This window comes from Rana temporaria, chromosome 5 (assembly GCF_905171775.1).
Source record: "Rana temporaria chromosome 5, aRanTem1.1, whole genome shotgun sequence".
Lineage (NCBI taxonomy): Eukaryota > Metazoa > Chordata > Amphibia > Anura > Ranidae > Rana > Rana temporaria.
In genome coordinates, this window is record NC_053493.1 from 407,947,565 (window position 1) to 407,960,989 (window position 13,425).

Below are 13,425 nucleotides of genomic sequence, written 5' to 3' on the forward strand. Positions count from 1 at the left end.
TTGTTTAGCATGTCAGCGAATATTCGATCTGCTGGAATCCATCCCAGGGGAGATATATCCGCGGAAACAGATCCGCTGGAGTGTACACACCATAGGATCTATCCGCTGAAACCCATTCGCTGGGATTTTTCAGCGGATGGATTCTATCGTGTGTATGGGGCCTATGAAGCGAGCTTGAATGGAACAGAGTGCCGCCGTACGTGCTGAACGTAACCACGCTTTGCTAGAGCATTTTGAAAAAACGATGGTGTGTAGGCAACGTCGGTTTTTAAAATGAAGTTTGAAAAACTTTGTTTTTTTTTCCATGAGAAAAAATTACGTTTTTTTTTCATCACAAAAAACGACTGTGTGTATGCGGCATGAGATGGAGACAGTAATGCCACATACAAACAATCGGAAATTCCACCAAGAAAAGTCTGATGTGAGCTTTTGGTCGAAAATTCCGACCGTGTGTATGCTCCATCGGAATTTTTCTGTCGGAATTTCCGCCAAGAAAAATTTGAGAGCTGGTTCTCAAATTTTCAGACAGGAAAAGTTCCCATCTGAAATTCCGATTGTCTGTATGCAATTCCAAAAATCAGGCCACTTCAGCGGTGAACCGATGAAAACGGTCCGTCGGACCATTCTCATCGGTTTTGTCCGACCGTGTGTACGGGGCCTTAGAGATACTCTGATTTTGATCTCTGTAGGCACATTGAAATATTTACCTTTTTATTCCTACATTAATGTTAGTTGTATTGAAGTTTCAACCAAGATACACAGTCTAAAGGTAAAGCTATTGTTTATAAATCAGCCTCAATAAGCTCAGTTACTGGAGCTCTGTACTTCTAGAGCAGGGGTTTCCAAACTGTGGCTCCATGTGGCCCTCTGCTAGCTGGTCCTTGGGCACTAATCCTCCCACTGATATGAGGCACTAATCCTCCCACTGACACCAACAATGGGGCACTATTTCTTCCACGGATACCAGTGATGGGATCCTATTCCTCTTTACTAATAGGGACACTACTCCTATTGACTACCAACCCTAAAGCCATATTTATTCTTACTCATGCCGGCCCCGTGACATTTACTGCCACTGCTTGCCATAATCTGCCCCTCCTCAAGTCTGGAGGACAATAAACTGGCCCTTTAAAAAGTGTGGAGACCCTTGTTCTAGAGCAGTGGTCTCCAAACGGTGGCCCTGGGGCCAGATGCGGCCCGTTGCTTGCCTTTATCCGGCCCTTGGGTCACTACTCCCAAAGATACAAGACACTATTCTGCCAACTGACACCAGAAATGAAGCACAATATCCCCCACTGACACCAATAATGGGACACTATTCCTCCTACTGATACTAATGATGGAGCATTATTGCTTTCCAATGATACCGATGATGGGGTATTATTCCTGCCCTCCCAATGTTACCAATAAAGGGGCACTGTTCCATCCAATTAAACAAATGATGGGGCACTGCTTCTCCCCCAATACCAATTATTGCGATGTTTACTCCCACCGATGCCAAGAAAATCTCCACTATTACTGCCCACAGTCCGGCCCCCCTAAAGTCTGAAGGTCAATAAACTGGCCCTTTGAAAAGTTTGGAGACCCTTGTTGTAGAGCATAAGCTGGCATGCAAACCACATGAACCAAGAATGTCTAGACTTTAGGTGACAAAGGTGTTTGAAAAAAAAGAAATAATAACATACCTTATCTCCTCTTTCACCTTTCAGCCCTGAAGATCCAATATTTCCTTTTTCACCCTTAATAAAAAAAAAAGACATTATAAGGACAAGAAAAGCAAAAGAACGCTGTACAGAAAAGCTACATTGTGACTTTTCTACAATATAAATGTATTGCCTAATTCAGACTCTGTTAGCCAGATTCAGGCAGACGTGCCTAACGTTAGGCAGGCGTAGCGTATCTCATATACGCTACGCCGCCGTAAGTTAGAGAGGCAAGTGCTGTATTCACAAAGCACTTGCGTCCTAAGTTACGGTGGCGTAGTGTAAATGTGCCGGCGTAAGCGCGCCTAATTCAAATTGTGAAGAGGTGGGCGTGTTTTATGTAAATAAAGCATGACCCCACGTAAATGACGTTTTTAACGAACGGCGCATGCACAGAAGTAGTTTCTTTTACATAACCAAGGGATTTTTTTCAGCAGGAATGCAGGGGAACAGCACCTTTAGCACTGAATGTATGTGCTGGGGTGTGCTGGGAGGTCTATTGTTTCTGGCTATTGGGGGTTCTTTTGTCACCATTCAGATCTATTGTTGCTGGGGAATTTTTTTTATCAATTGTGGCCGGGAGGGATACTGGTTGGGTGTCTATTGTTACCAGCTGCTGGAAGATCTACTGATGCTGACTGCTGGGGAATCTATTGTTGCTAATGGCTGTTTTATATTGCTGAGAGATCTATTGTTGCAGGAGGGTCCATTATTGCTGGAGGGGGGCCTATTGTTTCTTGGGTGGGGGTTATTTTGTTGAAGGAGGGTCTATTTTTTCTTTGGGGGTATTTTTTGTTGGAGGTGAATCTATTTTTGCTCAGGGGGTATTTTGTTACTGGAGTTGGTATCTATTGTTGCTTGGGGGGTATTTTGCTGCAGGAGAGTCTATTATTGCTGGAGGGGGAAATATTGTTTCTAAGGTGGGGGGTATTTTGTTGCAGGAGGGTCTATTGTTGCTGGAGGGGGGCCTATCATTGCTTGGGGTAATTTGTTACAGGAAGGTCTATTGATCATGGAAGGGCGATCTATTGTTGCTGGCTACCAAATTTCATAGCACCACAAAATGATACTTGGTTCTGTATTTTACAAAAGGGGGGTACTTGGAGGTGGGTAAGGTTAGGAACCAAGTGATGGTGCTTGGAGGTGGGTAGGGAGAAGAACCAAGGGATGGTGCTTGGTGGTGGGTTATTGGGAGGAACCAAGGGATGGTTCTTGGAGATGGGTAGGGAGAGGAACCAAGGGATGGTGCTTGGAGGTGGGTAGAGAGAGGAACCAAGGGATGGTTCTTGGAGGTGGGTAGGTTAAATAAACCAAGGGATGGTGCTTGGAGGTGGGTAGGGGAGGAACCAAAGGATGGTGCTTGGAGGTGGGTAGGGAGAGGAACCAATGGATGGTCCTTGGAAATGGGTCAGGGGAGGAACCAAGGGATGGTGCTTGGAGGTGGGTAGAGAGAGGAACCAAGGGATGGTGCTTGGAGGTGGGTAGAGAGAGGAACCATGGGATGGTGCTTGAAGGTGTGTAAGGAGAGGAACCAAGGGATAGTGCTTGGAGTTGGGTAGAGAGAGGAACCAAGAGATGGTTCTTGGAAGTGGGTTGGGGGAGGAACCAAAGAATGGTGCTTGGATGTGGGTAGGGGAGGAACCAAGGGATGGTGCTTGGAGGTGGGTAAAGAGAGGAACCAATGGATGGTGCTTGAAAGTGGGTAGGGGGAGGAACCAAGGGATGGTACTTGGAGGTGGGTATAGAGAGGAACCAATGGATGGTGCTTGGAGGTGGGTAGGGGGAGGAACCAAAGGATGGTGCTTGGAAGTGGGTAGAGAGAGGAACCAAAGGATGGTGCTTGGAGGTGGGTAGAGAGAGGAACCAAGGGATGGTGCTAGGAGGTTTGTAGAGAGAGGAACCAAAGGATGGTGCTTGGAGGTGGGTAGAGAGAGGAACCAAGGCATGGTGCTTGGAGGTGGGTAGGGGGAGGAACCAAAGGATGGTGCTTGGAAGTGGGTAGAGAGAGGAACCAAAGAATGGTGCTTGGAGGTGGGTAGAGAGAGGAACCAAGGGATGGTGCTAGGAGGATTTTTAGAGAGAGGAACCAAAGGGTGGTGCTTGGAGGTGGGTAGAGAGAGGAACCGAGGGATGGTGCTTGGAGGTGGGTAGGGGGAGGAACCAAAGGATGGTGCTTGGAGGTGGGTAGGGGGAGGAACCAAAGGATGGTGCTTGGAGGTGGGTAGGGGTCAGAGAAAAGGGGTGAATTGGAAAAGGGAAGTACTTGCACTTCTCTGAGAGAAAAAGCCCTGCACATAACACATACTGTATACTGTAAAATTGTTGCATTAGTGATGGTGTCCTTAAATTTTTTACCAGGTCTCCCTTTTCGCCTTTCAAGCCAGCTGCTCCAGCCAATCCTGGAGGGCCAATGTCTCCCTAAAAAATGATAATTCAGGAAAAATTATCTCCACCACAACATCATGAACATTTTAGAAAGCTGTGTTATATAGGAAATACATAGCAAATATAGCAAAACTGAAGGACCTTTTTAACAAATTTGTAAATATCCAAATGAACGAAAACCTGTTCTTCCAAATATTCAAAAATTCGTAAATCCGTAAATCTGAAAATTTGAAAATAAACGAAAATTCTAAAGAAGAACGAAAATCCAAAAATCTGAAATAATAACTAATAACTTACTATTAAATTATAGGTATTTGAATTTACTATCAAATTTGTCTGTTAATGAACGAATACGAATATGAATTTATCCGAAGTTACGACTTATCTGAAATAACGAATGTCGCATCTAAACAAATGGATCGAAAAAAAAAAAAATAATAATAATAATAATAATAATAATAAAACGTTTTTATTAATGTTATTTATTATTACTAATTTGTTACATTCCAGTCGTTTAAATGCGGCATTTGTTATTTTGGAAAATTTGTAACTTCTGATAATTTTCCAAAATAACAAATGCTGCATTTAAACGACTTGAACGTGACAAATTAATAATAATAAATAACATTAATAAAAAAGTTTTATTATTAAATATTAATTTGTTCCGATCCATTTGTTTAGATGCGACATTCGTTATTTCGGATAAGTCGTAACTTTGGATAAATTTGTATTTGTTACGTTCACTAACAGACAAATTTTAAAGAAAATTCCAATACCTATGATTTAATAGTTAGTTATTATTAGTTAGTTATTGTTTTGAATATCCGGAGTTCGAATTTTCTCATTTTCGAATTTCGGATGTTCGAATTTTCGAATTTCCGGATTTTGGATTTTCGAATTTACAGAACTCTGAATTTAGAGATTTTGTTCAAATTTACGGATTTTGGATTTTAGAATTTACGGGTTTCCAAATTTACGAATTTTGGAATTTAAGGATTTTGGATTTTCAACTTTACAAATATACAATTTACAAATATACAATTTACAAAAATACTATTAAATTCATAACGAATGACCTGAAAAAAAAAAAAAAAAAGAATGAAATGAAAATAAACACATTTTTCGTCAGTTCACATGTCTCGCCGATACACTGAGCCATCAGAAGATGATGACCCCCTTCCTTAGCACACCCTTGTAAAAATTGAGAAAAAAATAAGAACAAAGCCTGACAAATGTTACCTTCCGCCCATGGGTACCGGGGAGTCCCTGCTCACCATGTTGGCCCTGGAAAAGAAACAATTATTTTTTATTACAGGTACGTATATAGCACTGTTAATATTACACAGCATTTTACATACAGTATATCAATGGCGGCTGGTGGGTTTATTTATTTTTTGGGGGGGTGGCAAACAATGCACCCACCCGCATAACCCCTGGGCGGTCGGTCAGTCTGGTTACCAGCCCGACAGTTATCAATGGCACTGACAGTGCTTCCCTCCGGGTGCTGAGGCTTCGCCTGCATTATGGCGGCTGTGCGTCTCCTCCCTCCTCCCTGGCCAATAGGATCGCTTCTCCATTCGGCCAATCAGGAAACAGGTCTCGAACACCGCTTTCTGATTGGCTGGGAGGAAATTTAGTGTGACAATAGCAAATATCCATTTGCTATTGTCACACAACTGGGTGGGCTCGGGGCGCAATGCTCTGTGCCCTGAGCCCACCAGTTTTTGAAGCCTATTAGAGCCTCTGGCTCTAATCATGTGCTTAAAGCGGGGGTTCACCCAAAAAAAAAAAAAATTAACATTACATTCAGCCGAGTTGTCAGAATGACAATCGGATGTTTTTTTTTTTATTTTATCCCCGTACACACCGTATTTTCACCGCCGCTTCCAGGTATGTCTTCTGCGGGACTGGGCGTTCCTAATTGATTGACAGGCTTCCGACCATCGCATACATCGCGTCACGAGTTGCCGAAAGAAGCCGGACTGCGAGTCGGCTCTATACGGCGCCTGCGCACCGACGTTCGGCTTCTTTCGGCAACTTGTGACGCGCAGTATGCGACGGTCGGAAGCCTGTCAATCAATTAGGAACGCCCAGTCCCGCAGAAGACATACCCGGAAGCGGCGGTGAAAATACGGTATGTACGGGGGTGAATCCCCGCTTTAAAAAAAAAAAAAGCATTGTAATCCAGGCGTCCTTGCCCTGCATGTAGATTAGGGGGCTTGACGCATTGATAGGAGGGGCGGCACCCCTAATGGACGGGCTGCCACTGCAGTATATATTGTACATTCACATCAGTCCCTGCCCTCGAGGAGCTTACAATCTAAGATCCCTAACTCACATTCATGCATACACATATTATGGTTAATGTAGACAGGAGCCAATTAACCTACCAGCATGTCTGTGGAGAGTGGGAGGAAACCAGAGTACCCGGAGGAAACCCACACAGGCACAGGGAGAACATGCAAACTCCATGCAGGTAGTGCATGGAGGTGGTTTGGGATTTGAACCGACGACCCCAGTGTTGCCAGGCGGAAGTACTAACCACTAAGGGCCAATTTACACTATGTGCGGCGACAGACGTTTTACTGCATGGTAAATCGTCAGTCACCACAAGGACACAAAGGAAACAATTATTTCCTATGTATCCCATTCACACTGCAACGCAACCGATAAAATACAGACATGCTGCATTTTATCACAGCACAACGGGCCAAATCGCAGGGAAATGTCAGGCTGTGCAGCGAGCTGCCTGAGATTGCAGTGAAAGAAGTGTTCATTTTGTACATTTTGTACAAAACACACACAAAAAAAAAAAGAAAACAGTGGGATGCGCTGAATCGTGCATTACACTGCCCCCTAGCATCCGGAAAAGCAGAGCAGCATTAATAATAATAATAATAATAATAATAATAGCAAATGTATACACAAACAAAAGCTATTTTTTAAATTTGTAGGACAAAATAATAGAGAAAAGATTTCTGGAGAAAAGCATGGAGGCTGCCACTGCTGATGTCTAATCCCGAAATCCTAGTTGAGGATTGTCAGGTGGGACCTCTGACTTTAAGGTCCTGGCAAAGAACAGATGAGTTCTGAGCATATTATGATTGACCTTTCTGAATGGATGCTCCAAGCCAGAGGTATAATACATTGATGGCAAAAACCAGACGCGTAACTAGAACCTTCAGGGCCCTAGTGCAAGAAACCATGAAGGTCCCCCCTGGCCGGTGTCCTTCCCACTAATCCCAGGGCCCTTGACTCCCACTGTGGGACCCTTTATTATGGTCCTGCAGTAGGCCACCTTCCTGATGCCTTGGAGTCCCCCATGGTGGTGGAACACCAGAGCCCGGTCGCAAGTGCAACCTTTGTGGCCCAGGTAGTTCCGCCACTGGTGTCAGTAGTTTTTTTATTTTTGTTTATTTATTTTTTAACATTTTTTTTCTTTTTTTACAATCTTATTTTTTATTTAAAAAAAATAATGTTTTAGGACTCCCGTTGGGGAGCTTTGGTGAGATATCAGGGGCCTACACAGAACATCTGATGTCTCCCCTTTGAGACAGAGAAAGGAGATTGAGGACACAACCCTCAATCTCCATCTCTTCAGTCTCATCTGCACAGAGCGAATGGACAGGAATATCTCTGTACAGAGGCTTCCCGTTCATTCAAAAACTGAAGCATAGTAAACACAGTTTACTGTGCCTCAGCTAGAAAGAAAAAAAAAAAAAACAGATCACTGACTCAATTCATTAAGACAAGGAAGAGGCCAGGAAATTACACACAGCTCTTTCCAGCTCTCCATGCTGACAGATCCCCCGCAACAGCCGATGGGAGGTGGGAGGGGGAAACCCGACAGCAGGGTACAGGGAAGCACATAGGGGCCCGGGACAGCAGGAAAGGTACAGGGAGGTGGTGGTGGCAACATGTAGAGCAACCAATACCCTTCATTTCTTTCCTGCAGCTGCTTAATGTCTGCAGGTGGGAGAGAAGGAGAAGCAGGCATTCAGCCGCTGCATGGAGGGATCATTTCCTCTCCATGCAGCCCCCTGCCTCCTATCCAGGTGTAAAGAGGGGACAAGACAGCCCCCTGGAGCATGGCAAACCCTGTATGTACTCCCCTGGCAGAAACAATAGGAGCACTATACAACAGGTCAAAATGCTTGCACCAAAATGACCACCTAAAGGCATGTAGCCACTCAAGGTTGTGCAGCAGAGAAATATTAAACCCCCCCCCCCCCGCCCCCCTGAGTTTTTCTGGCCACCAAATGCAACCCATCCAAATTAATGGAGGGCACATAGTAACCACGTTGCAGCATTGTGATTCAGTCTTTTTAGGGTTAAACAGGACATAAGGAGGTGACATCATCTCCCGTCCACCTGTCAACTGCCCTCTGAAAAGTGATCCACCATGAGTCATGGTGGATCACTTTTCATAGGAGCAGCAAGGGCTGTCGCATGTGGGAATGCACCCTAAGAAAATAGTTGGGCTTTAAGCTGCTCTGCTGTCTACACTTCTGATAACCGGAACTGGGGAGAACATTTCCATTTCCTTTAATGTTTCATCACAACAGATATGGTTACCTTAGGGCCAACTTGTCCAGGAATTCCATCCAAGCCACGTTCACCCTGTTCACCCTGTAGGGGGAGTAAGATAGAACAATGTTAGTGAGATGGGTTTGCCAAAACAACATCCAAGTCTAGAAAATACAACAGTTAACGTTGAACTCCGGGATGATCGAATAATGTCTAAATCCATTCATTGTGTGTATTCTTCATTGAATTTTGGTGTTCCTTGTATATTTTTTCCACATCTGTGCAGTAAACCAGTGTGACACTTTACCTCTGTGCAGGAGCTTGTTGGCAGATGCAGTTAGCTTGCCTGGCACTAGATGGCTCGGTTCCCAATACAGTATGGTAAATGGAAAGTTGTAATTGGGTGTTAGCTCCCCTTTTAGAGAAATCCCTCCTCTGGTGATGTAATGGGTGAGGCTAATGCCCTTATAAATTCCAGTGGTGAGTGGAGCCCAGGGTAGACGGGACACGTGAGCCAAACATTAAGGAAAATCAGGTGTGTAGGACTTTCCACATAACGGCTCCCCCCGGTGCTTAGACCTTGAGGCTACCGACACCTCCAGCATACCAAGATGAGGAAAGGGACGGTCAGTACTCAGGATGACAGCCAAAAAGTGATATTCCTTCAATGAAAAAAAACATGTACAATGCTGTAAAAACAGCCTACATGTTTTGGACGTTAGTCCTTAACCATGACTAAGGACTAATGTCCGAAACACATAGGCTGTTTTTACAGCATTGTTCATTTTTTTTCAACAACCGAAAATCCCTTTTTGGTTGTCATACTGCTGACCATCCCTTTCCTTATCATGGGAGCCAAACGCCCCTGAGCCATCAAGATGTAGTCTCCTGCAATGCTGATCCACAGGGCACTTTGCAGGGCTTAAGTCCCAAGTGAGGTGGTACAGGGCGTGGGAGAATTAGCTATAGTCTCCCTGTCTCCCCCTACAGAGGGATGCCCAAGGCCTTGGAGGACTGTACAGGATCCTCTATGTGAGTAATGGTGAAAGACTAAGAATGAGTGCCATTTGGGGGGAAGTGGGCCTGGCTGGGCAGAACTATAGAAGGGGCATTGGGAAGAGATTGAAATACTAACATAAGAACCTTGGGCCAGATCCTCAAAAGGGATATGCCGGCGTAACTGCTGTTACTTGCACAGGTTTTTGCAGTCACAAACTGTGTAAACGTGGCTCAGGTTGCTCTCTACCCATTGGAAAACGTTTCCTCCAGTTTGGGGCTTACTCATAGAGTTCGTAAACCTTACATGTGGCGTCTTGCACCAAAGACTTTGGTACTGTAGTATGTCCATGTGATATGTCATGGAATATAAAAGTTACAGTAAAGTGTAAAGTGTAAGAAAACAGTAATGGACATTCCTTTCTCAAATATTGTAGGCCACAAGCCAGGGATGCCATGAACAGGCCTCAGGCTGGGAATATGACACAATATGGTGTAAGGTTAATTCAACAAATGGTGAGTGGCTGTCTTAGAAGAAGAGGGGTGGAGTACAGTTTGGCACCAACACCTGACCAATCCTAGTCCCCTTTACATGCTTCCTGTCATAAAGATTTCTCACTGCTGCCACCAAAATGTACAAGGTGAGTGGTATCATCTATGCCCCTCCTATTAAACCCATCCTGGGGCATAATTTCCTCCAATGACACAAATGATAGGGCACTATTCCTAACCGTGATACCAAGGATCTGGGCACTATTCCTAACCGTGATACCAAGGATGGGACACTATTCATAACCGTTATACCAAGGATAGAACACTATTCCTAACCGTGATACCAAGGATGGGACACCATTCCTAACCATTATACCAAAGTTGGGGCACTATTCCTAACCGTGATACCAGGGATGGGGCACCATTCCTAAGCATAATATCAAGAATGGGGCACCATTCCTAACCGTGATACCAAGGATGGGACACCATTCCTAACCGTGATACCAAGGATGGGACACCATTCCTAACCGTGATACCAAGGATGGGGCACCATTCCTAACCGTGATACCAAGGATGGGACACCATTCCTAACCGTGATACCAAGGATGGGACACTATTCTTAACTGTGATACCAAGGATGGAACACTGATCCTAACCGTGATACCAAGGATGGGACACCATTCCTAATCATGATACCAAGGATGGAACACTATTCCTAACCATAATACCAAGGATGGGACACCATTCCTAACCGTGATGCCAATGATGGAACTTGGGGCAAATTAGGAGTTACGGCGATCCACAAAGATTTTTCCCGTCGTTACGGCATCGCAAGTGTTAGATTTCCATCGCAAAGATAGGGCACCTTTAACATGGTGTAAAAGTACTCCACCATGTTAAAGTATGCCTGTCTTTCCCGCGTCGCTTTTGATTTTTTTTTAAATCTTTTATTTTTCCCGGCGTAAGTCTTTTTTCACGTCGCGATTCACAAAACGTCGGCGCATCGTAATTTCGCGCAAAGCACGTCGGGAAATTTGCGACGGGAGCATGCGCAGTACGTCCGGCGCGGGAGCGCGCCTAATTTAAATGGTACCCGCCCCATTTGAATTGGGCCGCCTTGCGCCGGACCTGTTTACGATACACCGCCGCAAATTTCCAGGTAAGTGCTTTGTGGATCGGGCACTAAATCGGAAAAATTGCGGCGGTGTAACGTAAACCGGTTACGTTACGCTGCGCCCGCTCTACGTGAATCTGGCCCACTATTCTTAATCATGATACCAAGGATGGAACACTGGGCCAGATTCACAGAGCAGATACAACGGCGTATCTCCTGATACGCCGTCGTATCTGTTGTTCTATCTATGCGACTGATTCATAGAATCAGTTACGCATAGATAGCCATAAGATCCGACAGGTGTAATTGTTTTACACTGTCAGATCTTAAGATGCAATACCGCGGCCGCCGCTGGGGGGAGTTCGCGTCGTAAACCAGCGTCGGGTATGCAAATTAGGAGTTACGGCGATCCACGACGGTTTTTTGCGTTCGCTACGTCGCCGCTAGTCTAGTTTCCCGTCGCAAAGTTAGTCGTTTGTTTTGCTGCCTTAACTTTACACAGCAATCGTATTGCTGTATAAAGTATGGCCGTCGTTCCCGCGTCGAAATTGAAAAAATAACGTCGTTTGCGTAAGCCGTCCGGGAATACAGAATTACGCTACGCGCGTCGCCGTTTGAAAAAATTACGTCACTTCGCGCAAAGCACGGCGGGAGTTCGGAAACGGAGCATGCGCGGTAGGTCCGGCGCTGGAGCGCGCCTAATTTAAATGGCACACGCCCATTTGAATTGGCCCGCCTTGCACCGGAGGCCGCCGGCGTAGGTTTTCATCGCAAGTGCTTGGTGAATCAGGCACTTGCGATGAAAAATTGCGTCGGTGTAACGTATCTAGGATACGTTACGCCGCCGCGATTCTAGGTGAATCTGGCCCACTATTCCTAACCGTGATACTAAGGATGGGACACCATTCCTAACTGTGATACCAAGGATGGGACACCATTCCTAACCGTGATACCAAGCATGGGACACCATTCCTAACCGTGATACCAAGCATGGGAGACCATTCCTAAACGTGATACCAAGGATGGAACACTATTCCTAACCGTGATACCAAGGATGGGACACCATTCCTAACCATGATACCAAGGATGGGACACCATTACTAACCATGATACCAAAGATGGGACACCATTACTAACCGTGATACCAAGGATGGGACACTATTATTGACCGTGATACCAAGGATAGAACACTATTCCTAACCGTGATACCAAGGATGGGACACTATTGCTAACCGTGATACCAAGGATGGGACACCATTCCTAACCGTGATACCAAGGATGGGACACCATTCCTAACCGTGATACCAAGGATGGGACACCATTCCTAACCGTGATACCAAGGATGGGACACCATTCCTAAACGTGATACCAAGGATGGGACACCATTTCTAACCGTGATACCAAGGATGGGACACTATTATTAACCGTGATACCAAGGATAGAACACTATTCCTAACCGTGATACCAAGGATGGGACACCATTGCTAACCATGATACTAAGGATGGGACACCATTCCTAACTGTGACACCAAGGATGGGGGCACCATTCCTTACTGTGATACCAAGTACGGGGCACTATTCCTAAACTTGATACCAAAGATGGGGCACTTGTCCTAACCGTGATACCAAGGATGGGACATCATTACTAACCGTGATACCAAGGATGTAACACTATTCCTAACCGTGATACCAAGGATGGGGCACTATTTTACCTGTTTGATACTCCCATTGGTGACAGTCCAGCCCCCCTAAAATCTAAAGGACAAACGTTTCCTCCAGTTTGGGGCTTACTCATAGAGTTCGTAAACCTTACATGTGGCGTCTTGCACCAAAGACTTTGGTACTGTAGTATGTCCATGTGATATGTCATGGAATATAAAAGTTACAGTAAAGTGTAAAGTGTAAGAAAACAGTAATGGACATTCCTTTCTCAAATATTGTAGGCCTCAAGCCAGGGATGCCATGAACAGGCCTCAGGCTGGGAATATGACACAATATGGTGTAAGGTTAATTCAACAAATGGTGAGTGGCTGTCTTAGAAGAAGAGGGGTGGAGTACAGTTTGGCACCAACACCTGACCAATCCTAGTCCCCTTTACATGCTTCCTGTCATAAAGATTTCTCACTGCTGCCACCAAAATGTACAAGGTGAGTGGTATCATCTATGCCCCTCCTATTAAACCCATCCTGGGGCATAATTTCCTCCAAT

The 13,425-nt window shown here is 45.1% G+C and overlaps 1 protein-coding gene across 1 annotated transcript in view; it reads right to left on the bottom strand.

The window, feature by feature from the left end:
- The window catches only part of COL22A1 (collagen type XXII alpha 1 chain), a 513,833-nt gene that overhangs the window by 183,521 nt on the left and 316,887 nt on the right, over positions 1-13,425 (bottom strand). Inside the window, exons 27-30 of the mRNA XM_040355007.1 lie at positions 8,664-8,717; positions 5,328-5,372; positions 4,059-4,121; positions 1,686-1,739 (exon numbers count right to left, since the gene is read on the bottom strand). Coding sequence (XP_040210941.1) covers positions 1,686-1,739; positions 4,059-4,121; positions 5,328-5,372; positions 8,664-8,717 — 216 coding nt within the window. The remainder of the gene's footprint in view (positions 1-1,685; positions 1,740-4,058; positions 4,122-5,327; positions 5,373-8,663; positions 8,718-13,425) is intronic.